General features: G+C 33.2%; 3 protein-coding genes across 3 annotated transcripts; 1 reads left to right on the plus strand and 2 right to left on the minus strand.

The window, feature by feature from the left end:
- Positions 1 to 477: 477 nt before the first annotated feature.
- On the plus strand, positions 478 to 6888 carry LOC132304195 (3-oxoacyl-[acyl-carrier-protein] reductase 4-like). Its single transcript, XM_059801764.1, has 11 exons — positions 478 to 857; positions 1831 to 1973; positions 2959 to 3012; positions 3482 to 3562; positions 3646 to 3691; positions 3764 to 3858; positions 3942 to 3974; positions 4649 to 4783; positions 4894 to 4987; positions 6175 to 6257; positions 6537 to 6888. Exons 1-11 carry the CDS (start codon positions 674 to 676, stop codon positions 6567 to 6569), a joined length of 981 nt encoding a protein of 326 aa, XP_059657747.1. The 5' UTR covers positions 478 to 673; the 3' UTR covers positions 6570 to 6888.
- Positions 6889 to 7051: 163 nt separating this feature from the next.
- Positions 7052 to 13610, minus strand: LOC132304194 (uncharacterized). The gene is made up of 16 exons (XM_059801763.1): positions 13470 to 13610; positions 13306 to 13381; positions 12792 to 12917; positions 11931 to 12291; positions 11744 to 11839; positions 11037 to 11116; positions 10879 to 10954; positions 10593 to 10766; positions 9847 to 9951; positions 9648 to 9743; positions 9467 to 9559; positions 9270 to 9308; positions 9113 to 9154; positions 7926 to 8053; positions 7652 to 7778; positions 7052 to 7515 (listed from the first exon to the last, which is right to left on the minus strand). The coding sequence occupies exons 1-16, from the start codon at positions 13543 to 13545 to the stop codon at positions 7357 to 7359; spliced, it is 1854 nt and encodes a 617-aa protein (XP_059657746.1). The 5' UTR covers positions 13546 to 13610; the 3' UTR covers positions 7052 to 7356.
- A 7392-nt stretch (positions 13611 to 21002) lies between these two features.
- LOC132302374 (lysine histidine transporter 1-like) lies at positions 21003 to 25662 on the minus strand. The gene is made up of 7 exons (XM_059799210.1): positions 25314 to 25662; positions 22412 to 22795; positions 21879 to 22272; positions 21694 to 21799; positions 21474 to 21565; positions 21203 to 21271; positions 21003 to 21101 (listed from the first exon to the last, which is right to left on the minus strand). The coding sequence occupies exons 1-7, from the start codon at positions 25547 to 25549 to the stop codon at positions 21003 to 21005; spliced, it is 1380 nt and encodes a 459-aa protein (XP_059655193.1). The 5' UTR covers positions 25550 to 25662.
- Between the last annotated feature and the right edge of the window lie 350 nt (positions 25663 to 26012).

The following is a 26012-nucleotide window of genomic DNA, read 5'->3' on the forward strand; positions in this document are numbered from 1 at the left end:
ATTCCATAAATAAAAGTAAATTTTGAAGTTATTTTTATTAAAAGACAAAAGAATACTGTAATTAATACAAAACTCAATGCCAAAAGATAGTTTAGGTATATTATAAAAAAAGTACATTCATTTCTAGAATGAGATATATATTTTGGGACACACCAAAAAAAAAAAAGATAAATAAATTTTTTTAAGACGGAGTATTTATAAATTTAACATATTTAATTTTATCATAATAATCCTAAATTATTTTGATTGAGATTGAATCAAGTTTCAAATTAAATCGATTTATTCATCTTATGCCTCACTTTCTTTTTAATTTCCTTCCAAATGAGAAAAAAAAAAAAAAAAAGGCGCTCCTTATCTATTTATTATTAGTTTTTTACAAATTTATTTATTTATTTATTTGATATGGACAGTTGTAATATGCTACAATTTACAACACGAACCGAACGGTCTCAACTAAAAAAACGCACCAAAGTCTTACCATACTTTAATAAGACATCGAACACATCGCCACTCTAAACCAGTCTTCTGAGCTTCCAAAGCAAAAACCAAGACTTTTCTCTTTGCTCTTGGCTTTCTCGCTCTATAAAAACCATTTTGCTCTGATTTCTCTGTGGCGACCTTCACAACTTCACGTTTCTCTCTCTCTCTCTCTTCAATCCTCGTCGGGAATCTCATGGCTGCTTCAGTTGCAGGATCGGCCGCCGTCGTCTTCAAATCCGCCGGAGTTGCAGAGAAATCTGGACTTTCCGGTGCTCATTTCCGGCAATGCTCTTTCATTTCAGGACACGCTGGGTCGATTAAGCTCCCAAATCGCATCAACTTGGATTGCAGATCGAGGAGATCGTTTGCTTCCTCCGGTATAACTTTTGTTTCCTTTTTTAAGCTTTTGATGCTCACATGATCGCATCTAAATTTGTGACGTGTTTATGTATATTTATATGAATGTGCATGTTTACAAATGTGAAAGCATGAACAATTTGAGTTGGATATTCCATGGAATTTAAATCTGTTCTTTGTGCTTTCCACACAGTTTTTTAAAAATTAGAATTTAAATTTTGTGATAAGGATTTGAATATTTAAGGGTTTCAGTGCAAAAAATGCTTCTATATAAAAACGTGAAAAAAAAAAAAAAAATACCTCTACTATTTAGCATGTGCATATAAATCCCCTGACATTTGAAAATATGTGCAAATTGCACTTTAATAATGGTTAATTGTTAATTTTCACTTTTTATTTTATTTTGTTTTAAAATTTGCCTTGAGGGCATTTTAGGTATTTCAGTGGAATTTTTTCATCACATGTTTGTTTTTTTTGGCACTTTACCCTATATTTAAGTCACGTCCTCTCTATCAGTTCGAGGGTTTAGTGTATATAGTAATCAACATGGTATCATAATAGGCAAAGTCACGAATTTAAAGTTTAAACCTCACCGTCACATTGATAATTACAATTGAAACACACGATGGACCAAAAGGTCAGACGTGAGCCCAATATTTAAGTTACTTCCTCTCTAACAGATTTAAGCTTTTAGAGTATATAGTGATTAACATGGTATCATGAGTTCAAACCTCACCGTCACCTTGATCATTAAAGACGTAGGCAAAGTCATGAGTCCAAACCTTACAGTCACATTGATAATTAAAATTGAAACACACTATGTTTGGTGTTGAACGTTAGACTTGATACTTCCTGAGGCACTAGGGCCAAGTGACTTACCTACTTGAGCCAACTCCTTGGGTTGACGTCGTAGAGGTTTTAAACATTTAATTACACCCTCTCTAACAACACAATATGCTTATGTGATCATATTGATGATTATGACATATGCAGGTGTAAAAGCACAGGTTGCCACTATTGAACAAGCAAGCGTTGATTCAACTCTAAATGTGGAAGCTCCTGTTGCTATTGTGACTGGCGCCTCTAGAGGAATTGGCAAAGCCATTGCATTGGCTTTGGGGAAAGCAGGGTGTAAGGTCAGAGGATTTCTTTCACCGCTCATCAGAAATAATCATCTCAGATGGTCCATACTACAAATCTACGATGTACCTATACATGTTTTAAGTTATGAATGCGTCATAGTAGAAGGGCTTATTTTTGTTGCGTTCATCATTGATTAGACTGTCTTTCAGCAATATATCCTGTGCAATTAGCAAAGATAAATGTTTGTGGTTGCCTTGCAAATGATATGGTGCTTTTAGGCAAAACTAACAGAACAAGAATTTTGGGAATTTGAGAGTTGCTAATGGTTGTCTACCAATCTGTAAGGTGGCTAGTATTTAGAACAAGAAATCAGATGTGCTGAGTTTGTTTCATATTCATTCTTCATGTTTTGGGATCAAGATCCCCCTTTTCCTTCCCCCAAGAGAAGAAAAGGCAGGAAACATCGATCTTAAAACCCATAATGTGATTCTTAAGACTAGTAATTTATCAATAATGTTGGATTGTAGTGCTTGGTCAATGCAGATAAAGAAGAACGTGTCTTGGTTGTTAGAAATTGTCCTTAGTTGTAAATAATTTGGCTCTTTGCAATGGAATGGTAAATGGCTGCAAAGGTCATGATAGGGAAATGGTTTCCATGGACTCTTAAAAAAAATCTAGTTATTGTTTTTTCTTTTTTATTCAAATGTCATATAATGCAACCTAACGTCTCCATCTGATAATACTATAATTTTCATGATTAGTGGACAATGTGGTATTTTGATGGAAATAATTTCGTGTTTTGGGGTTCAACTTGAAGATTCGACTGTTTTTCTTGAAATTTGTTTGTTACATGGCACATGAAAGAAATGACTGCAGCGCCCTTGTGGTACTTTGGCAAACTTGATTCGTGGATATGAAGCTTTTGTACTGCAATTGCTTCCTTTTCATTGTTTCAGTGAATGTCTTAATGAGTAGCGGAATGGTTTTTAATTTATGTCTCTTTATTGCCAATGTTGATTTGTAGACTTTCTGTTACAGGTTCTGGTTAATTATGCTAGGTCATCAAAGGAAGCAGAAGAAGTTTGTAAAGAGGTGAACGATTTCAACTGTATAAATATCTATGATATTGTCTAGTCATTTTTTTATTTATCAAATATATATATATATATATATGTGTGTGTGTGTGTGTGTATTGTCCAGTCATTTTTTCCTCTTGTTCTTTGGGAGGGTTGATATGCAAACATCCTTTTCAGGTTTTAATTTTCTGTAAAGTGTTCATGCTACTTACTACTGTTTTTCCTGTCATCCTAGAAATGAATTCTTTGATTTTTCATGAATTATAAATCTGTTATAGCTTCTGCTAGATTCATGTTAATAGTGTTATGTATCCGATGCACATGATATGTTTTACACAAAGTTGGTCTTGCCTATATAGGGTGCTCGATTCATTTTAATACTGTTGTCTATCATTGTTTTTCCTATCATATAAACAATGATGCTGTTGCTTGTCATTCTGTAGAATAGAAAATTGTTGGTGATTGTCTTCACATGTTTCTTGTAGATTGAGGCGTGTGGCGGACAGGCTCTTACTTTTGGGGGAGATGTTTCGAAAGAAGCAGATGTGGAATCAATGATTAAAACTGTGAGCAAATGTTCCCTCTGCTGATCTTTTCGATTAACAAATGTTGCTGATTTTGGTATGCTTCATGATTATTTCATCTACAGGCGGTTGATGCATGGGGAACTGTTGATGTATTGATAAACAATGCAGGTTATCAAAAGTTCACTTCCGTTCTATTTTAGTTTAAAATTTAGTCCGGTAACTGATTTCTGATTGTTTCAGGTATTACTAGGGATGGTTTGTTTATGAGGATGAAGACAACTCAGTGGCAGGAGGTCATTGATCTGAATCTCACGGGTGTATACCTGTGTACACAGGTGTGTATGTTCAAAATCTGACCATTCATCGACATGGATGCTTGATTTTCTTAACTGGATATGAGGTTTTGCACTCTTTGCAGGCAGCAGCTAAGATTATGATGAAAAAGAGAAAGGTATTCCCCTTTTCAGTTTTAGTTTTCTATATTTACTGTACTTGCTATGCCAATTAGCTGGCCAGGATAGAACAACGTACGCTACCAGCCCGTGTTTCCATTTGCCATTACTCTCCCTCTCTCCCCCTCTCTTCTTTTCACTTAAAAATTCATTTTTAGAAATAACTGCAGAATTATAATTGAAAAATCGAGTTCAATTTACTATTAACTCATGGAATTAGCCATCTATGGTTTCCTTTTGTGTTAAAGATTTAAAATGGATTAATTGGTGAAGGATTGAGTTTGAATAATGATGTCTCAAATCTTGTATTGAACTTGTCTTTTGATTGTATTTCTAGGAAAGGTTGAAAGAAAGACTTATTGTTTATTGCACTATAAAGTAGGGAAATAATCGATTTTGCTGACCAGCCTCATGCACATAGCAAATATCCTGTTCTTTCCTGCAGCATTCCTGCACGGAACTTGTTAAGTTTGTCAGTATTGGAAAACATAGAGTTGTTACTAAAGCCATGTCATCAAACTCCAACCTTCCTCCAGTTAAAAGCTTAGACATGCAAAAGAAAAACAGAATATCTTTAAGTACCTTTGAGAAAGATTCTTGTAATTATTTTGGGCATTATTTTATATCTATTTTCTTTCCAATTTCCCATCTCTGTCAAATTCTGATTTCACAGGGAAAGATAATCAATATAGCATCGGTTGTCGGTCTTGTTGGTAATGTTGGGCAGGCCAATTATAGTGCTGCAAAAGCAGGAGTAATTGGCCTGACAAAAACTGTGGCAAAAGAATATGCAAGCAGAAATATTAATGTGAGTTTTCCAGAAACTTTTTCCTTTTATTCTAGCTATTAGATGTATGCCATTATTCAGCTTGTATTGGTACTGAAAATTTATATTAATCAACGCTGTTCATCCGACAGGTTAATGCTGTCGCCCCAGGTTTCATTGCATCCGATATGACTGCTAAGCTTGGGGATAACATTGAGAAGAAAATCTTGGAGACCATCCCATTAGGTGAGATAGATATGTGGAAACATTAAAGAGCATTCTCGAGCAAAGCTGTATTTCACTACTGACTGAACCTTGCCAATTAGCACTATATATTCTCCGTTAGATGTCAGGCCTCGTGCCTTTTTCTTGCTACCTCTTATCCTTTTCTGCTTCCTCTTTTTCCTTGTAATACTTTCAACTTGAATTAGAACACTTTTATGTGCAGTGCTTCTAGGTAACTAGAAAGGAAGGAAAGGGTAGGATAGCATTAGATGGAGAGAAGAAAAGGACAGGGTAGTGTTAACTCACCCTCTTGTTTGGATGACCAGGAAAGGAAAACAAAGGAAAGGATTGTGGTAATGTCCTCATTTTGGTTAGGAAAGACAGTAAAAAGAAAAGAAAAGAAAAGAATGTTATTTTACACGAGTATGGGGGGCAAAAGGAGTCATTTGATATTAGAAACTGGGCAAACTCATCAACCACCAACTCCTTATCCATTTCATAATCTCTCTCCTACATTTGGGAGGAAAACTGAGCTCACTATTTGAGGGATTAACATCTCTTTCTTTTCCTCACTTTAAAAATAAACATGATATATAACCTTTCCTTTTATTTTTTCCCCCTTTCTTTTTTTCTTTTCCTTCCATCTCCTTCAATCCAAATATGCCCTTTTAAATGTTGTAATCATTGGTTTTGTTGCACATGACAAATCATCATAATCACATGATAAATCATCATAATAGATGACTTCCCCTTCCATTGCCCTCAAATAGTGTGATAAACACTTTTCATATAATCTTTCTTTTCTCACTTGACATCTTTTCTTCTCTTTCCGTATCTTGTGCTGTACACACACACACACACACACACATGCATAACTTTGCTTTTCATTGCAATTGACCTAAAACTTCAAACTCCTAGCAATCATTAGAAATATTTATTTCATGTACTTCAAAAAGTTATGCATTTATTTGTTAGGCTTTACATTGATACAAAACTGAGTTTGGGATGTCATTGGAGGTAATGGATTTTAGATTTACTGTTGCTTCTCGTTTACTTATATTCATAAAATTAAGTGCTAAACTGCATCTGATTTTTGAAAGCAGTATGAAGAAAAAGGGTTTAGATAGTAATTATTTTTACTTTTTGGTGGGGAACAGTTTACATAATTGTGATAAGTTGATGATTTATATTTGTTACTCTTAATGCAGGAAGGTACGGCCAACCCGAAGAAGTTGCTGGATTGGTGGAATTCTTAGCCCTCAACCCTGCATCCAATTACATGACTGGACAGGTTACTCAATTTTATATCATCTCGCCTTAAGATGTGCTGTGATGGACTTTGCTTTGTCAATAGAGCTTTAAATTCCATAAGTCGCTGGTTTTTATCGGTCAAAAGTTCCAGCATACAAGGAGGGCCTGTACTCTTTGTTTTAACCAACAGATTGCTGCAACATATGGAGTTTACTGCTTCCTTTGACAAAGCAAAGATTGTGTGATGGCCTTCCCTTTGTTTTTCCTTCCTTTTTTCGTGTACCAGTGCTCGTTTTGATCACAGTGGCTGCTTATGCAGGTGCTCACCATTGATGGAGGAATGGTGATGTAAAGAGATCAGCAACCCATTCTACTTGGTTTTTCTGCCAAACTACATTTCCTTGTTCGATGAGAGGCAGCGAAATCACAATTCAACTGGGTATTACTAAATCGGTGGAAGCTGAAGTAGACACTTTTCTAGCTTAAGATATAGCTATGAAATAAAAGTAACAGTCCAGAAAGTTTTGATAGTATTATAGTCATGTTTAATGAAACCAGACCATGGTTGTGTAGCAGTCTTTTTCAAAGCTCCTTTTGGCAAACATTAAATAGTTTCTAAAGTGACACATTTCTGTCATATTTGCAGCATTCATACACTCATTTTTCATTTACCCTGTGGTGAAAAAATTTTGCCCTAATATTTACGCAAGTGCCTTATGAACACAGACAGGCAAACTACACTGATCTTGTGGCATGGTAATGTAGTTTCAGCATTTGGAAGTAGGGGAGAGATTAAGGATGGGTTTCAAGATCCCAGAAGTAGACACAGTTCGATTCTGATTTCATAATGTAAATATAATTTAATAAGAATTTACGCATAATTCTAATTATACATTGGACTAACACACGATGCTGAAACTAACAAGAAGAGAGTGGGTCCCAAGGCCCTTAAATGTTCCTTATTGCTTCGTTGCTCCATTAGCACGTTAATGCCCTCTGTCCTTGTTTCGAAGTTTGCTTTCAGACAAATAGATATGATCTCTTGTAGCCTGTATAACTGATTCCCATTAAACAGTTGATGCCTTCATATCTCAGACACAAGAAGAGTTTGGTTCATTCATATTGTTCCAGGTTCTGTTCTATATGCTGATGACTGAAGCACTTGTTGAGTCGAGACTCCCATGGTAGTCGAGCTCCACAAAGAAACCCCCTCCTTCGCCCCTGGCCAGTCTTCCCGGATTCACACAAATGCACTTCACTTGCTCTTCTCCTTCGCTACTTTCCCCAAGTGACAGCACCTGCATGCGGGAAATGACACGAGTATGTGAAGTTAAAATCCCTCAATCAGTGTAGTACATGCAACTATACTGCATATCGTCTGTTGAAGTTTCTCTAGTACTGAAACTGAAGCCTAGAAGATGTGCAATACTTTACCCTCACAAAATGAGCTAAATCCGAAGGTAGGATGAGGATATCTGGAATAGAAGATATCTGAAGAGCTTCTGGAGCAAGTGAAAAATCTACTGGAGTGCCTTCGATTGGTGGATATATAGGATAAAAGCTGTTATGGAAAAAATTGAAAAGGAATGCATATTAAAAATAAATTGCTTCTCTGATCCTTATTTTTTTTTTTTATTAATCATAAATATTTCTACAAGAATTACCAACCGGGTAAAAAAAAAAATCACAGAGAATGGTTACAACACACCTGCGTTGGCTGAGAATATGGTTTGCAAGTCTACTCAAACGGTGCTTGGATCCCCCCGGTGGATTTCGCGAGATCTCCTCTCCACTAAGTTGTTTGAGAAAATCCACTGTGCTGCAACCTATCTTGACCTGAAATCCAAAATTGTGAATGAAGACATTCCTCTCCTTCTCTCTCTCTCTCTCTCTCTCTTCCTCTCTCTCTCACACACACACACACAAGTCATTTACAATATAGAATCCATGCATTTTACCAATAAATATTGCATAACTACAAGAAATGCTGTAATAATTACTATCTAGGTCAGAAATAACAAAATCCAACATATTCTCTCAAGTATAGGCCAAAAACCATGCCAAATCAGTGAAATCACTATATAGTTTTATATCTAAAGAAAAAACTTTCTTTCTTTCTTTTTTTCCCGATGAATAAAGAAACAACTCTCTTGATTGCATAAAAGACCAACCCTGCACAATATTTCGCCCAATATTTGCATTGTTAGTCTCACTGGTGTTATCGTCAAAACCTCGAGTAAACTCATCGCAATTGACTTTACTCCACCACAGCCAAGGCCACATGTGGATCCATCAACATGCAGAGAGACGATCACTAAGACTGACATTCATTCAAGCCATTCTTCTGCATGTGATTTCTTTACTGATAATAGCCAAAGACCACTCACAAGGGACTATCAGGTTAGTATACCAACAAGTAATCCATGGCATAATGTATGCATGCAAAGGCAAAAATTACCACAATGCCAGGCTTACGTGAAGTGCATAGGATTGGTAATAATATGATAAATAATGGCAAATATGATGAGAAGGTTGATGAATTAGGTATGGGCAATGTCAAGAAAGTACTGCTGTGTATTTAACTACTGTAAACAACAGCCAACTCCAACTAAGTTCAATTCTAACGGCGGCCTTAATTTGATTCCTTTTTATTCCAAACCATTCCTCCAAGTTGAATTCAACTCACATTTACTGCACCGAACTCGAACAGGTATAGACGAGTAAAGGTCCCAAACGTACAATTTCAGGCTTTTGCAAAGCAAGAGATTCTAGAATGCAGATAAAAATTCTAATATCAAGAGTGCATCTTGAAGGAGTCATAAGAATACAAATATGAAACACAGGTATAATAAGTATGATACCAATAATTTGATTTTAAAAGTCACCAGTGTTCACCTCATTTGCACTGAAAGTCCCTGGATTAGTGAGGCTGGTTATCTGTGTAAAAGCATATGAATTTATTAAAATTGTGACTTAACCGTAAAAAAAAATTTAATCGGGAACTAATGAAAAGTTAAAAGGGCTTCCTCAAATCTTTCACAGTTACATGTACCTGATGCTTAATATCAGGTGGATGAATGTCAAAAGCAGGCTGCAGAAACAAACAGGTCAATTTTTTTTTATTTTTTATTTTTGTCCTTTACAAAATATTAAATCTCAATACCAAATAATTATCTATTATACTAATATAGTGTCATCAGAATGAGTTAATGGAGGTACCATGTTTATTTAATTTAGTGATAAAATCACCTGAGGGAAAACAAAGTCGTGGCTAGCATCCCGTATAGATGGTACAAGAATCACACGTGCAGTAGAACCCATATATTCAACATAATCTTGAAGCTGGAAAAAGAATTTATAAAAATTATGGATTAAGCAAAATAGGGGAAAAGATTGACTTCAACAGGTAAACAATATTTAAAGGAAATACCCTTCCAAGAATTTCGACATGAAATATTTCATCAAAGGTCCTGTTTACAGTACCCCTTCTAATCTCTGGATGTTCAGAATCAATAAAAGGTCCCAGCTGCCAAAAGCTTCAGTGGTTTAAAATGCAATCTTTCCAGTCATTTATCAAAAACTATAATAATATTAAGAGATTACTGATATAAGCAACGTGGAGATCTCACCAAAATAAGCAATTGGGGCTGCTTTCTGCGTGCATATGCTAGTAGTTCAGTTAGGGGCTCAAAGAATAAGTTGTCAGTAGTGGTAAAAGGACCTGCTGCAACAATCTGTTTAAGATTGCAATAATATGAGAAAATGCACCTATGTGAACAAAGGACATGGAAGATTTTTGAACAGGACCTACATCAAACACAGTATTCCAACAACAGCTATGATTTCAAATAAAAGATAATGCTATTAGATCGTGCATCTTCTACTCAGACAAATTTGGCTGCACATTGGAAATATAAGCGAAAGGTTCCATTTTCATATTATGAAATTTAGAAAATTAGCCTTATGCATAGTGTCTGTGGCAATACCATACTCGCTATCCAGTGGTTAAAACATTCCCCAATCAGCTATAAGTTTGTGATTTATTAATTAATGATGACTCCTGGGCTGTTTTGTTGAAGCTTCCCATCCCCTTTTAGGGCCTTCAAGCATTCCATGCCCTTATTCAATCACTTACTGGATACTCACAGATCCTCCACAACTCACATTTCTTATGCATTAAAATTATGCTAGGTAGACACACAAACACATAATTTTGGGGATTATTTAAGAGATCAATATCCTTCAAGAAAAATAAAATGCATATAAATTGTAGAAACCAGTAACAAATGCAAGCAATCACACTTGGTGTCAAGGATTTTAGTCATTTGAACAAAGTAGAATTTAAAAGATTTAGGTAGAGTACAAGCTTACGCACCAATGATAGCTCTCCCAGCATATGAGAATCAGTTAACTGAAATTCTTGATCTACAGCTTGTTTCTTTGCAGGATGAGAATTCTCATCAGCAGAAACTGACAAAGGAATACAATCAATAATTTTTGATGCAATCAGACAATGTCCACTAGGATTGTGCCCTTCAATACCTACCACCTGTAGACATGCAAACATCAGATGTTACTTTATAATCCTGAAAAGACAATGGTGGTCAAGAGATGACATTTTTTTTTTTTTTTCTCTATCCATTTTCCCTATATTTTGTTACCTGGCCAGGAAAAACGGAAAATTCGTTCAATTTTTGTAAGTCAAGACGCACGCGTTGCCCTCCAGAATGCTCAACACTGTCAAGAAACTTAGAAGAAGACTGAAGCCACATTTAATGCATATGATTTATATGAAGGGGAAAAAAAGAGGAACATTTACCTGCTTTGTAGCAATATAGGCTTCTCCTTCAGACGACCTTCCTCATCACAACAAATCATGCCAACAGCAAATACACTTTTCTGGAGCAACAATTCCATCAGATGCATGGATATGTAACTTAAACTTACATTGAAATTCTTAATAGAAAAGGAGCAGACAGGAAGTTGTGAAGACTGCGAAGAGATCCGTTAGAAGTTTGCTTCATGGAAAGGGGTAAAAGGAGTAATTGATATATTTATGGAAATAAAAAATGAGTAATTGACATCCAATGCCTCCAATACAGAAGAATCAAAGATTAACTGCTTGTTGTAATGGGGAAACACTCAGATGTTTGGCGTGAGAATACGGATTTATAGATAAACATAAGGTCGTGGAAAAATTGGCATTGCTATCAAGTAAGCTGAGGGTAATGGTCTTTAGTTCACTGTAGAGTAGAGAGCAGATATTGAAGGAGAGAACTTAGGGAAAAAAAATGGAGAGAAAGAAAAAGGTTATTTTAGTTTAGGTAGACAAAGTGGATATAATTAACGGGGAAGGTTTAACCTTTTATAAGGTCCCATATATTCACCTCGAGTTCCATTTAACTGTAAATTTTTGAAAGATTTTATCCGCAAGTGTAAAATTTTCCAACTAAATAGTCTTGCAAGTATCTGAATGTGTTGGAGAAAGAGGAGGGGGAGGGGATACTAATGGCACATGTATATTACCTGTGAAGCAACAGTAGGGTCGATTGGTTCCTCATAAAGCCCAGAAGCAACAAGTGCAGTTGCATGCTTTCTGATGCGATTTTCAAGGAAATTGAGCTTAATCAAGAAATAAAGAAAAGAAAAAAACTTAGTGTTTTACAAACCAAGGAAACTGTATCTACTTCATGCTACTAGAAACATCAAATACCTTGTCTTCAATTCTATCATACATAAACCTGCAACCTGGTTCAGGCTTGGAACCGTTGATTACCAAGGAACACCTTGTGCTGGGTTGCACCCTTTTTATGATGTCATCCTCGGAGTTCTCATGATCATGATATTTTTTTGTGTCATCTATACTGGGTAGGCCATTGAGAGTAGACTGCACCACAAACTTGTTCTTTCGTTGCCCAAAAGGTGTCACTGATTCTAGAGGTTTCCCAGAAGGAAAGGTGTTCCCATTTGTTTTGTGTGTTGAATCAAATGGCTCTTCATGTAGCATTTTAAATTTGTCTGTTGGAGTTCCAATAATACCTTCTTTTGTATCTTCATGTTCATCACTCAATATCCTACATAAAAAGTTTTTCCATCATTGATCCACGCGAAAAAAATGAGAAATTACTGTTACAAATTCCTCCACCTACACTTGTTTTAGGGGAAATGTGGAGCTTGGTTCAACCAACTCAACGACATTATAAACTCCATTTGTTACAATGTAATTTTTTAAGTTCATACTTCCATGATTACCCGAGCAGTATAACTACCTGGGTAAAATCACATATGGGAGGGGGTGGGGTGTGACAGTCTATTGACAGTTGGAGATATTCTAAATTTCACAAATCACTGCCTAAAAAACCAAACAGAGTAAAAAAGGTCTGACATATTGAATCATGACACAGCAATTCATTTCATTGAGTCAAGATCTTGGTCCAAAAACCACATTATTCATGGATTCAATCCCACCTTTCTACATCAGTGCGGTGCTCTCATCCATGCACCCCATGAAACAAATTAAGCAACAAATATAAACAAACAAGTAAGAACTGAACAAATTTTAAATGGTGCTCACATGGCGACATCGTTAGAGTACAAATGCAAACCGGGCTCTTTTTTAATAATTGCTTCTTTCTGCTCGTTTTGTAGTTGCAACAGGAACGCATCCATATGAGCATCTTGCACCAGTAGTTCTAGCTGCCTGTAACAAAAGAACACCTCAATTACTGTCAAAATGTGTTTTTTTTATTCTTTCCTCACGGGTAAAATAATTCCCTGCCCTGTTTGGCTGCAGAGGAAGTTGAGTCGAGAAAAATAAAAGGAAAAATGAAACTGACACTATGGATTTCACACACACACACACACACACACACACAACATTAATCAATTCAACTAAATCTCATAATAGCATTTGGCCAAGCAAATTGGGCTTTTCCTCTTCCCAGAAGTCAAAGAAAAAAAATGCTAAGGCCTTCAATTTCCTTTTCTTTTCCTCGGTTTTACTTGGTAACCAAACAGATGATAGAAAACGTAAAAAATTAAACATTTCACTATCGATCAAAGAACAGATGTAGATGAAGTGATTCTACCTGTTGAAAGAGTAAGCATCCCAGCTCGAAACAAGGTCTGAAGGACTGAGTTTGTACTGTATACAGAAAGTGAGACCTAAAGAATTAAAAGACAAAGACCAGAATTGAATCAGTTGGGGCAAATTCAGACTGCTATTGAAAGAGAAAAGGGGAGAGAATTTCACATTTCTTCAGAATTTCTTCTTCGTCGTCGAGAGTGAACCCGATCTTCTTGAACGCTGCTTTGATTTCCCCTTCCATGGCGATCTAGGGTTTCGATGAGACTCGCAGAGAATGGGAATGAATAAATGGCGGGAAAATTGAGCTTCGGGTGACACTTATTTGTGTATCTTTATGTTATAGTCCCATTATACCCTCTTCCTCTTGGTCCCCCTTGGGAGGTTTATGTGGGCCTTTGTTAATTGGGCCATTATAGAATAGGGTTGTTAATTGGACCATCATAGAATATGTTGCTCTATAATACTGGGTTTTGTTTCAACAAATAAGAAGGAAAGGAAGTAGGGGAAAAAAAAAAAAAAATGAAAAGGAAAATAATTGATAAAGTTATTTAATAGAGAAAACAAAATAAAGTAAATTCTTTTGTTTGAAAAAAAGAAGAAGGATGAGTAATAATAAAATTTATTATTTTGCTCGGAATTTCCCAAGTTTCTTTTCATTCTATCCTACTATTTTTCAATAAAAGGGATAATAACCTTTCCCTCCTTCTGAATTTCTTTTCCTTTTCTTTTAATTGTAATGTTTTGATTGATGATATAATTCTTCGTTTTTTTTTTTCTTTTTTTTTTGTGGTGAAAAAGTTGAGTCTTTTTTTTTCTTTTTCTTTTTCTTTTTTGAGAGATGATATTTGGATTTCTCTTGTTAATCAGTTCACTTTTTTTTTTTAAAAAAAAAAAGTGAAATGAGATTAGTTTCCTTAACTTATTTATAAGAGAATCAAGTATTAGTGAAATTGTGATGCATGGTTATCAAAATCAATTTTAATTGTCTTGATATTGTTAAATCATACAACATATTTGGAATTATAATCTAATTTCAAATTCAAAATTCCAACTCAATGAAGATATTAAAAGCCCCGGGTATATCACATCTTTGATATGTAATAAAAATGTAACATGTCAACTTGTATTTTTACAAATGTGAAAATGTCATTGGATGAAAATACCAATAATGTAATATGCCAAAATGCAAACTTTGCAGAAGACCTTGGATGATTTCATTTACTCGGAAAAAAAGGGGGTTAGGATAGTACTATCAAATTGTTAGATTCTAAATCAATTTATTTGTTTATGAAAAATGATTGGTCCTTCGAAAACGAATGACTAGATGCAGCCTGAGCACTTTTGCTTTCTGAAACTATATCATTATTATTCTTTCTTTTTTTCTTTTTTTTTTTTTTAAATATATTTATTAGAAAATGATACATCTGACATATTTAACTTTCTGATGTTATATAAGCATATATATTTTTACAAGAATGACGAACATTTTCTTGTTTGTACCGAATATTGATACTCCTCAATACTTGCAGGTTGCGTCTGATAATTCTTAAACATATTTATAATTTTAAAATATATATATATATATATTTATTTTTAGCACATATTCCATAATTCTCAAATACATTGGAATAAATTTTAAACATTAAGATATAACTTTTCCTAACATATTGTCATGGTATAATGGTTATGAAAAGTTCAAATTTTATTTTAAAAAGAAGTATTGAAATATATATATATATATATATATATATATATATATATATATATATATATATCACAATTTAGTACAAAAGTTTAGAACATATTAATGACTACATTTAAATTCTTTTTTTTTTTGTTTTGATAAGTAATAATTTAATGACTACATTTAAATTCACAATTATATATATATAAAAAAGATCAATTTTTTTTTTATATATATAAAAAATAAATTATATATATATATATATATTATTACCTTATCCCGTACTATATTTTAATTTCTTAAAATTTTCCATATCGCCCTACCCGCATCTCATGTCCATAACTCTTATTTATTTACTTTGTCCACCAAAAAAACACAACTTAAAAATTGAGGATATACGACTGTTTTAAAATTCTTGGTACATTCTAACCCAACAATATTGCAAGAGCTCGCAATTTCGGCAATTTTAAAATTTTCCAGGCAATTATCTGAGGTGCAGGCTTCTATTCTGGGCATATGTAAATCAGGTTTAATTAAAGTTTAATCTAGCCCACATGACCCGTACATAATAAAATCTGCTTTTCGTTGGCTTTAATTTAGCTCACACGATCACACGCTTTTATTGCCATTAACTTAATCTGCATATTTAATATTCCAGACTATATAACTCTATAAAAAAAACTAGATAGTTTTGAGATTTTAGAATCATATTTCTGTTTTACACCTCTCTCTTTGTTTTCATCACCTTTCATTCTATCATCTACACTCTGACATATTTTGTAATTTTCTCCGGTATTTTTTGACACTTCAAACTAGTTTGTTTTCTAAGTATGGACGTGGCCAAGAGATAGTTGTGATACATGAAACTGTATTAACTTTTAAGCATACGTTTCATGTGTTGACAGTTACATGACTTTACCAATTCTCTAGTATATTGAAGCACATGATTGATTGATGCGAATAGTATTTGTACACCATGTGTATATATTTTAGCATATACAATAATTTATTTGATATCAAGAATTGTAGAAATATGGAGAACATATTACAAAATCTAGTAGAATATTTTAGACTTGAATTTCACCTAATTAAATTTATTAGTATTGAAGATTTCTTTTTGTTTGATGATTGGGTACTATATATATCTCCTGAGTATATATGGTAATCATAGCAAAGTGTTTCATGAAATATCAAGATATAAAGGGTGACAAAATGCTTTTAGCAATTTATGTGACATAATTGATTTGTCTTTTTCATGTTTGTATTATACGAGAAAATAAATTATTCTGTCTGTTACATGATACACCGAACCTATTTAATTTTTTATACATAACCGTGTGTTTAATAAAAAATTTTATTAATAAGCGTCGTGAAATGTGTTTGGCATGCAACCAGCGATATTCCAACAGCTGTGTCGTGAGATGTGTTTGGCATACAGCGACATTACGAGACAATTGTGTATTTGTTTGGCATACAATCGCGACATTACGAGCGCTGTGACAGCTGTGTCGTGAAATGTGTTGGGCATGCAACGAGTCACATTACGAGCGTTGTGATAGTTGTGTCATTAAAAAGTAGTATGAGCGGCGTGAGATATGTTTGGCATGCAACCAAGTGTTGTGACAACTGTTCGCCATGCACAACAGGTGTTTGACATGTGTGTACCTTTGCGACTTTTGTTGAGTCATTAAAAAAAGCTTTCTGAGACCATGCTACTACATCCCTACTGTATTAGATAGAAAAAGAAACCCCTCTCTCATATTACCTCTAGAATTAATGATGGAAGATCGAGCGAGACATACCATAGTTGAATCGCCATCGAAGCATTCTTGGAAATTCGAAGACACAAGTGATCAATTCATCTATTTTGGTAGTGTATGACAACTGAGATTAAATTTTCTATTTTTTTTTTATTATTAATTTTATCACATCCATCATACTACTTTGGTCGCATGCATAAATCAGTAGTCTCAAATGAATTTTATTTATTTACTATGTCTTTTTAATTGTCTAATATCTTATTTTTGCGAGGATTGTGAAAATAAATTAAATTTCGAATTTTGAGATGTCTACTGTTGGGTTGCTTTTGTGTACCACCCGTTTTTGTTTTTGTTGCTTTTTTATCTGAAAGAGAATTTTGTGTTTCCATGTTGATTAATAAGGCAAAATATATATACTTGTCCATATTTTTAAGTTAGATGAGCTCGAAATTTTAAAAATTATTTATGAAACTCTGCCAATTCTTTAAATGACTAATACAGTTATTTATTTTTTTATTTTTCGAAAGGTTAAGCTATTAAAACAGTTATTTTCCAAGTACGTTAAGGAAGTTCTCTCTTTCTGCTTTCATTATACGTTCCCGTAATTGAAGCTCTTGTTTGAAGGCACACTCGTATATATTCTATAACTTGACATCCTTCATAAATGTGTGCGCAGTATTTGGCGGTTGGTGCCTTATAGCCAACTTCAGGCACCCTCACACCTCTCTAGCTTTCGTACGAGTGATGCGGTGCTCTCTCTTGCCAATATCATTAGGGTCTATAAGGCGAGGTGCACATTCTGTCTTCACACTGTACCCATTAACCGTGGCCAAAGGAGAATAGAGAGAAGATCCAATCCCCAGATTGGAGGTGATTAGCTGTCACGCCTAAGGACAAAACGGACATTTGAATGAATTAATGGAAGTCGATTCATTCAGTCCACTCCACTGGCAGATAGTAGATCATCTATGGAGGCATTGGAGAGGGTGCATATATGATATGTTTAGAGAAGTTTCATGTTGGATTAGATGTGATCACTCTTACAATGTTTGTTGGCTATAAACAAATAACCTTTTGTATGATATGTTTAGAGAAGTTTCATATTGGATTAAATGTGAAGAGTTTCTTGGCTATAAATAAATAATTTTCGTCAATTTTTATATCATGATTTATTATGTTGGGGACGTGACATTCTTGTAATGACAATCAATGTATATCGACTTACATTTGATAATAGTTCTACGAGTCCGCTCCTAATGGCACGGGTATGGAATTGTTTATGTACGGGGACTGGATAGGCAGGTATGAATTTAAGTTTTAAATTCATTGGGGGCTACAGACGGATACGTGTTTTTTTTAAAAATCCGACGGCCTTTTATACTTTATTATTAATATATATATATATATATATATATATAGATAGATGTATATATGTGTTATAGATGTATGTATGTTATTGTATGCACGTTATTTACTATGTATTCACATGGTGTAGAATTTATAAATTTTATCAAGTTATTTATAATGATAACAAAAAAAAAAAAATGTAAACGGGATGAGCACATGTATATTCATCTCTTAACAAACGGGTATGGATTGTGAAATTTAAACTTGTCTTGGGCCTCGTGGCTACGGTATGGGTATAGGTTTGTTCATAATTAAACAGGGCCAATATGAATATAGGTAAACCCATTTTATATCCGCCCTATTGCCATGGATCCCTACTTGCATGTTTCTTGACCCAAGAAAGCGCTGACATGTGTAAAAGTAGCATGTAATTTATCCATTTTCTGATATAAAAAATGTTAAATATAATTGTAACGTTATCTAAATGCTGAACTTGTACAATTACGACTGTCTCAATTTTCTTAGCACAACTCTATGTGACATTAGAGATGTGAAGTTGCTAGATATTCGATTTTTATTTTTTATTTATTTATTTATTTTTTTAACATGCTAGAAATTCTATTGGAAAAGTTTTATTCTTCTTTTTTGCAACAAAGCTTTAACTGCGAAACAACAAACATGTGATCCAAGTCGAGAGATCCTCATATCTCAAACAAAGTTCAGCCTCAAAAACGAGGGGTCTGCCTAATCCAATTAATTCCAAACTATTACTGATCCACTGATATCATCTTTTAAGTGGATCTCTAATTATTTGTTTATGAAAAATGATTGGTCCTCCACCAAAAAAAAAAATTGACTAGATGCTAGCCTGTGCACCCAAAGGTGACGAATATGTATCGTGTTCGTATCGATAATTCTCAAATACTTGCAAATACGCGTCTAATAATTCTTAAACATATTTATGATTTTAAAATATATATTTTTATTTTTAGCACTTATTATATCATTCTCAAATACTTTAAAATAAATTTTTAATAAGTTTTGAACATGAAAATGTAACCATATTATCATAGTATACTTGTAATGAAAAGTTCAAAATTTATTTTAATAATATATATATATATATATATATATATATATCATGATTTAGTATAAAATTTAAAACATATTAATGACTACATTTAGATTCACAATTTTAGTTAAAAAAAAATTGAATTGTTTTCATATATAAATAAATTTAAAGACTGTTTTATGAAATCATGACATTATAAAAATATTGTTTGAATTGTTTGCTAATTTTCATCTATCGTGGGAAGAAAAACCATTCTCAGCAAAATGAATCAAACAAGTCCTAATAGCTTAATTAAATTAAAACAACATCAACTATGGTGGTGAAATAATAACTATTTTTGATATCCTACATTTTAGAAAAGATTTGGGCCCTACTGCCCTATGAAGCATTATGTTTCAACTCTCAGGTTCCATTTTTTCTTAGGGCAAACAATTTCTTAGGGGTAAAACCGCGAACATAGTTCGAACTTTACCCGATCCGTATTAAGTGTCGTAAATTAGTCAAGGCAAAATCCCAAACACCCCAATTATTGAAAACAATAAAATTTTAATACATTATCACAAGTTCTCATTAATAAAATAACACCATAGATTGATAGGAATGCTGAACTAACTTTGATGGTTCTAATTAACGGTAGGTGATATAATTGTTATTTACCACTATATATATATTCCGAAAGCTCAAACAAATACACGCACTCACTATATATTTTTTATTCCATCGGGGCTCGAACACTTATCCTCTCTAAAGATTAAGAAAGAAAGAGAAGAACTTATACCATCTAAAATAGAGTCCATCGACAATTACACTTGAAAATGTTCTAATAACATTAGTACTATAAAAGATTTATGTGAACTTTACATGGAGACATTTTGATTCTAAAATTATATTATACTAACAAAAGTAATGATGGAGACAACATAAACACAAGATGATCCACACAAGGAAAAGCACTAGCTATTTGTAACCTTGTAAGTTATTAGCGGCTTCCTAAAAACGTTTTAGTCAAAATATGGCTTTCAAATAATATTCTGAATTAGTGGATGATGCCAAAGGGAGTGGCGATGCCATACGCAAAAAAGAAAGAGACTTATAGAATGGCATAGACAAATAGAACTTTTGCACATTTTTGTTAATTCATGAACATGATCTATATAGACACATAGATTCATGAATTCATACATTTTGATCGGAAAAGAATCAAGAGAAAAAGAAGGAATTGAAATTGATGGTATATTTATCAAAACAAACGAAAAGGAAACGAAAGATGAAACATAAACCATGAATCAAGTAAGCCCGCAACATAAACACACAGGACATATAAATCAACAAACAATGGTATTATTGACAAATATAGCAACACTAACACTGACATTAAAAAACTACATTCCATTTTTTGAGAATAAACTTTATCCATTGAGTGCATAAACAATAAGACTTCAAATCTATTGAAATATTAGATAAATATTAGATAAATCGTGCTTCATAAATAAATCGCACAAATAAAGTAAGTGATGATTTTAATGATAAAATTAAGTTAAAACTTCTCTTCTCTCTTATTCCTTCCGTCTCATAAAAAGTGTCTTGTTTGGAGAACTGTGACTCATAAAAAGTGTTACGGTTTTTTAAACATGACATTTTTTTATGGGACAAAAAAGTACTTAACAAACTAAACTGTTATTAATTTCTTCTCCTTCTCTTTCTACCTATAGATAAATCAAAAGAAGTTCAACTAGGGTTACAATTAACATCATCTTTCATCATCATCTTCTTCATTTTCATCAATTGTCATAAATTGAAATCGAACATTGGAAACCAGTGAGTAGAGTAAGTATTTACGAGTAGAATGTGTAGGTCTTCGCTTGAAGAATGATCTGCCTCAGTGCACCGATGGGTGCTAAAATCATCAAGCAAACACCAAAGATTATGCAGAACTGAGATACAAGAATCAAAATAAAAACATATTAGCCATGCTTTAAAAGAAATTAAAGAAACAAATAAAATACTTTTGATTCCATATCAAATCATCACATACCCAATTTGCACACCAAGATAAACCGTATCTTTTGGGTTTGTAGATGATGAGCCATATGATGCAGGGGATCTGCAAATATAACGAAAATTAATTATTCCAAATTGGTCAGAGTTTATAATTGTACGAAGAGTAATGATAAAAAGTCAGTAAATTTATTATGTGAAAATGATGACATATCATTCTCTATTAACATAAATTAGTGAGATACATCCGATTTTCAAATTACTTATCGTTATTCTTATATGTAATAGAAGACGGAATTTTCACTTACATAATATGAGGTAGGCGCCAAAGCAAATCCGCCAAAAAATCCAAGCAAACCACCAAAGAAAGGGAGTGTCATACCAATGAACATTGTTATTCCTACAACCAAGCAAGGTGAAAAGATTTGTCAGGAAAAAAACACGAAAAAAGAAAAGAAAAAAAGATTTGTCATGGAAATAAGCTATAGTTTGATGTTAAACCAGTTGAAATTTTGTAGAACCACTCACCAACATATGTTGTTCGAGTTATGAAACGAAGGGTAGAACTGGGATTAAATTTCATCTTTAATACCAGCCAAGATTCTAACATGTCAAACACTGGCATTGCATATATCTGCAAATTTTGGCAAAATAAACTGTTAAACATGGACAGAAAATTAGTGCAATTTCAAAAGACAAATTCGAAAATGGACCTGATAGCCTCCAATGACGTGGACAACAACGAACATGTTAGCCGTTGCAATGAGCCAATTTGGTTTTTCGAGCGATAGGAGGATGTTGTCCTGAATTTTGTTACCAAATATGTAGTATCCAACTACTGCAACGGGAAGATAGCATAGGGCAACAACAATGTATGCCACTATCACTCCTTTCCACATAGGTTTCTTGGAAGGTTTTTCCGGGGTCGAAGGAATCGTTGCTTGGATCTCCAGCACCACATTGTGACCGGCAAAGGCGAACGCTACATCACCCAAGGCACTGAAGAAGTGAAAAACGTTTCCGGGAGTGGTTTTGGATATCGGAGCGTAGCTCACATCCTCTTGAACTCCCTTTTTAATCGAAGCTCCCCAAGCTATGGTAGAGTAACTGCAAGCAACAGTGATTTTATCAGAGAATATCTATATATTCCTACCGTCATGTTTTGGGAAACGTTAACATGACCCTTATTATGGGACGAAAGGAATATTAACAACATATCGTAGTTGTTACGTTCTCTTACACGTACCACAAGGACATAACAGCTGCTGCCAAGGAGACGATAGAAATGGAGTTAAAGTTGGGGAGATGAGAGAGAACAAAGTTGACGGAGGCGAAAATCATGATGAAGTAAGTGGTCTTGATTGGTGGACTGTTGGGGAAGACTGATTCTTGGAATTTCTTCAATGATTTCCCTCCGGTGACCATATAGACTATGCATGTGCCAACTTCCACAGTAAGCTGTTGGGGAACGATGATATAGAGCCCGAGCTTTTTGCCGAAAGCATGTTGACCTAATTCATGGTACCTATCGAACCGCTTACCGGGAACCATTTCGTGCATCTCGACCATTTGCCATAATGTGTAGAGGGTGACGATCCATGACAGGACTAGCATGGTAACCCCAGGACCCCTACATATTGAAGGTTTAAAGATTATGAAATTTCATGACATTTCATTCACATGCAATCATATCCTAAAAATTTCTAACCAAAACCAAAAGAAACATCGCTTGGAAAACTTTTAATGCTAGAGAAAGTTTGTTTTTTGAACATGATTTGGCCATGATATTGTCTAGAGGTGGCAATTTGTGTTAATGGGTCGTAATCGTGTCGTGTCGATTTAAGGGTATTCTACTAAACATTAATAATTGTGCCAGGAACCTTTAACATAACCTGACCTGTTTATTAAACAAGTTAATCCGTTTAATAACTTATTTAATAAAATTAAATATTTTATTATTTAAATTATTAATAATACTCTCGATCAAACATTAAATACTAAAAAAATATAAATTTCAAAAGAATAAATTATAAGATACAAGTTTAGATACTTATTTTAAAATTTAAATAGAAATTTGTCAAACCCGTTTAACTTGTATCGTATTCGAGTTGTGTTAGCAAGTCGTGTCAAACTTTGCCATCCTTAATATTATCACATTGACATACTTTACAAAATTATGATGTTATGTTTGATGGTATTGTATCGGTGTCTTAGATTTGGGATTGAAAAAAGTGTTAAATTTTAAATTTTTTCCAATCTCAAATTCAAAGCACTAATTCTCCCAAGTATAACATGAGTAATTTTAAGTGTTTTTGAAAGTCCGAGTTTAGGTTGTTTCCATCAATTGTACACATAAGAACTTGTATAAGCTTGCGTGACAGCGTGAGGGCATTGACGAAGCTGATTTCTTACATTTAAAAGAACTGAAAATTAATAATTAAAAAAGTGAAAAACGTTTTAAAGCATAGTTGTTAAAAAGAAACCAACACAACCAGGTGCAATTAATTATTAATATAAAAAGACAGGAACAATAATATTGAGGGACAATTTGCTATAAAATTTTAAATTATAAGAATTTATATATACATACTAAATAGTATGGGAGTTTTTGTTTTTATTTTTTAATATTATTTTTAAACACTTTACCCTTAAAAGAATTGCTAATTTATAATTGAAAATTGTTCTTAAACATTGTTGTTAAAAAAATATCTCACAAATTCACTTTGCCTTTAGGAGACTTGCTTCTACTTTGAAAAGAATCCCACACAATTAATTATTAACGTAAAAAGACAGGAACACTAATATTGGGGGACAATTGGCTATAAATTTTCAAATTATAAGAATTTATATAGGCACATTAAAGAGTCGTGATAAGGAAATTGAACAAAAATTCTTGAATGGGCATCGCGATTCACAAAAAAGGAAAATTTGTTCAATATATATAAAGATATATATACCTTCAATATTCAACCTTATCTTCAATCCAAGACTCTTAACTTTCTCTCTTTCTTCTCTCTTTCTTCCCTAACTTATCTTCAATAAATATAAAGTTATATGTACCCTCGATATTCAACCTTATCTTCAATCCAAGACCCACCCTTAACTTTTTCTCTTTCTTCCCTAAAATTTCTTTATTTTCTCTATATAAAATTGGGTCGATTTGAAATTCACTCTCTTTAGAAATTTACCTATCTCTTTCAAATTCTCTTCAAGACTTAAATTTTATTCATTTTCTCTCCCTTAAAATTTGTTCGACCTCTATTTGTGAAAAGATTATTCACAATAAAGTTTTAGAGTCAAATTGGTGCCTACTAATTTAAAATTAAGCTCTGCATAATGTAAATCGAAGTAATATATCTTGAACTTAAACTAAGTAAAAGTGGATTAAATTAGGATTTCGAAATTGGCCCTAATAAAGTCATGGAGATGGAGGACGGCCGTATATAAAAGTATAATATGTATATACATGTGTAACCGTACAGAAACCCAACCTTCTCTTTCCACGTTATTCAACCAATATTTTTTTCCCTTGAATTTTGTCACACATTATCATGTAATGTAAGAAACAATATTTTATACATTTAATTTAAAGAGTCTTAAGGTTTTACCCTTGAATTTTGTCACACATTATCATGTAATGTAAGAAACAATATTTTATACATTTAATTTAAAGAGTCTTAAGGTTTTACCCTTGAATTTTGTCACACATTATCATGTAATGTACGAAAGAGAATGTTTTATACATTCAATTTAAAGAGTCTTAACCTATTCGGAAATTCTGTATCCCTATCATTTTTTCATAGGAGTTTTTATTTTATTTATTTATTATTTTTTTTTTTGAGCATTTAACCCTTATAAGAATTGTTAATTAATGATTAAAAATTGTTTTAAAAAAATAAATCAAGACATCACACGTACACTTTGCCTCTACGAAGCTTGAACTCCTAACTTTCTACTGTGTAAAGGAAGAAAATATCCTTAGATTACATTGCTTTCAATTTGGGGTAATTAGTTATTAATTTAAAAAAAAAAATAAGAGCACTAACATTGATCAATACCCAGAAGATTAGCAATCTCAAGCATCATTATGACTGAATATAAAACATCTGATTTGAATAAAAAAAAAAAAAAAAGAAAAGAAAAAGTACCATCCAAGCTCTGACATGGCATATGGAAGGCTGAGGACACCGGCACCCACCATGGCGGTGACATTATGAAAGGCGGAGTACCACCATTTGGCGGTTCTCGACGAAGTGATTGGAAGCCATTCTTCAAGCCTCTCCCGTCTTCCACCTTCTTCATCCATCTGTACTTCACCACGCGCCATTTTTTTTTTTTTCTCTCTCTCCTCCACACAAACTATATATAGAACTCTTCTTTTCATTGAACACAAACTCTTCAATTTTTATTTTATCCAAAACAAAATCGTTTAATAGAGTTTAAATTTTAAACCATAAGATAATAAATTTTAAATTTTTTATTCTACTGTTATTTTATTTCAGCAAAAAATATAAAAGAAGTTTTCATTAAAAACAAACTCTTCAAAATTATTATTTTTAAATAAATACTACTAATAAACAAATAGTTTCGTTAAATATTTCAAATTAATTTTTTATTTTATCCAAAAACGAAAAAATAATTTCATTTAATAGAATTAAAATTTTAAACCACAAAGAGCACAACTATGGTGTAAAATCATTTAAAATAATATGATTATCTTTTTTTTCACAAAAATAATATGATTTATTTCAAAGTTATCTATAAATTCACAAATTATCAAAAGAATTATAATTAAATTAAATAATAATATAATTAGTGCACCATCAAATTAATTGACTTAGACGTGT

The sequence above is a fragment of the Cornus florida genome, unplaced genomic scaffold (genome assembly GCF_030987335.1).
Source record: "Cornus florida cultivar Cherokee Brave unplaced genomic scaffold, ASM3098733v1 CherokeeBrave_3.0.0_Hap2_Chr04, whole genome shotgun sequence".
Lineage (NCBI taxonomy): Eukaryota > Viridiplantae > Streptophyta > Magnoliopsida > Cornales > Cornaceae > Cornus > Cornus florida.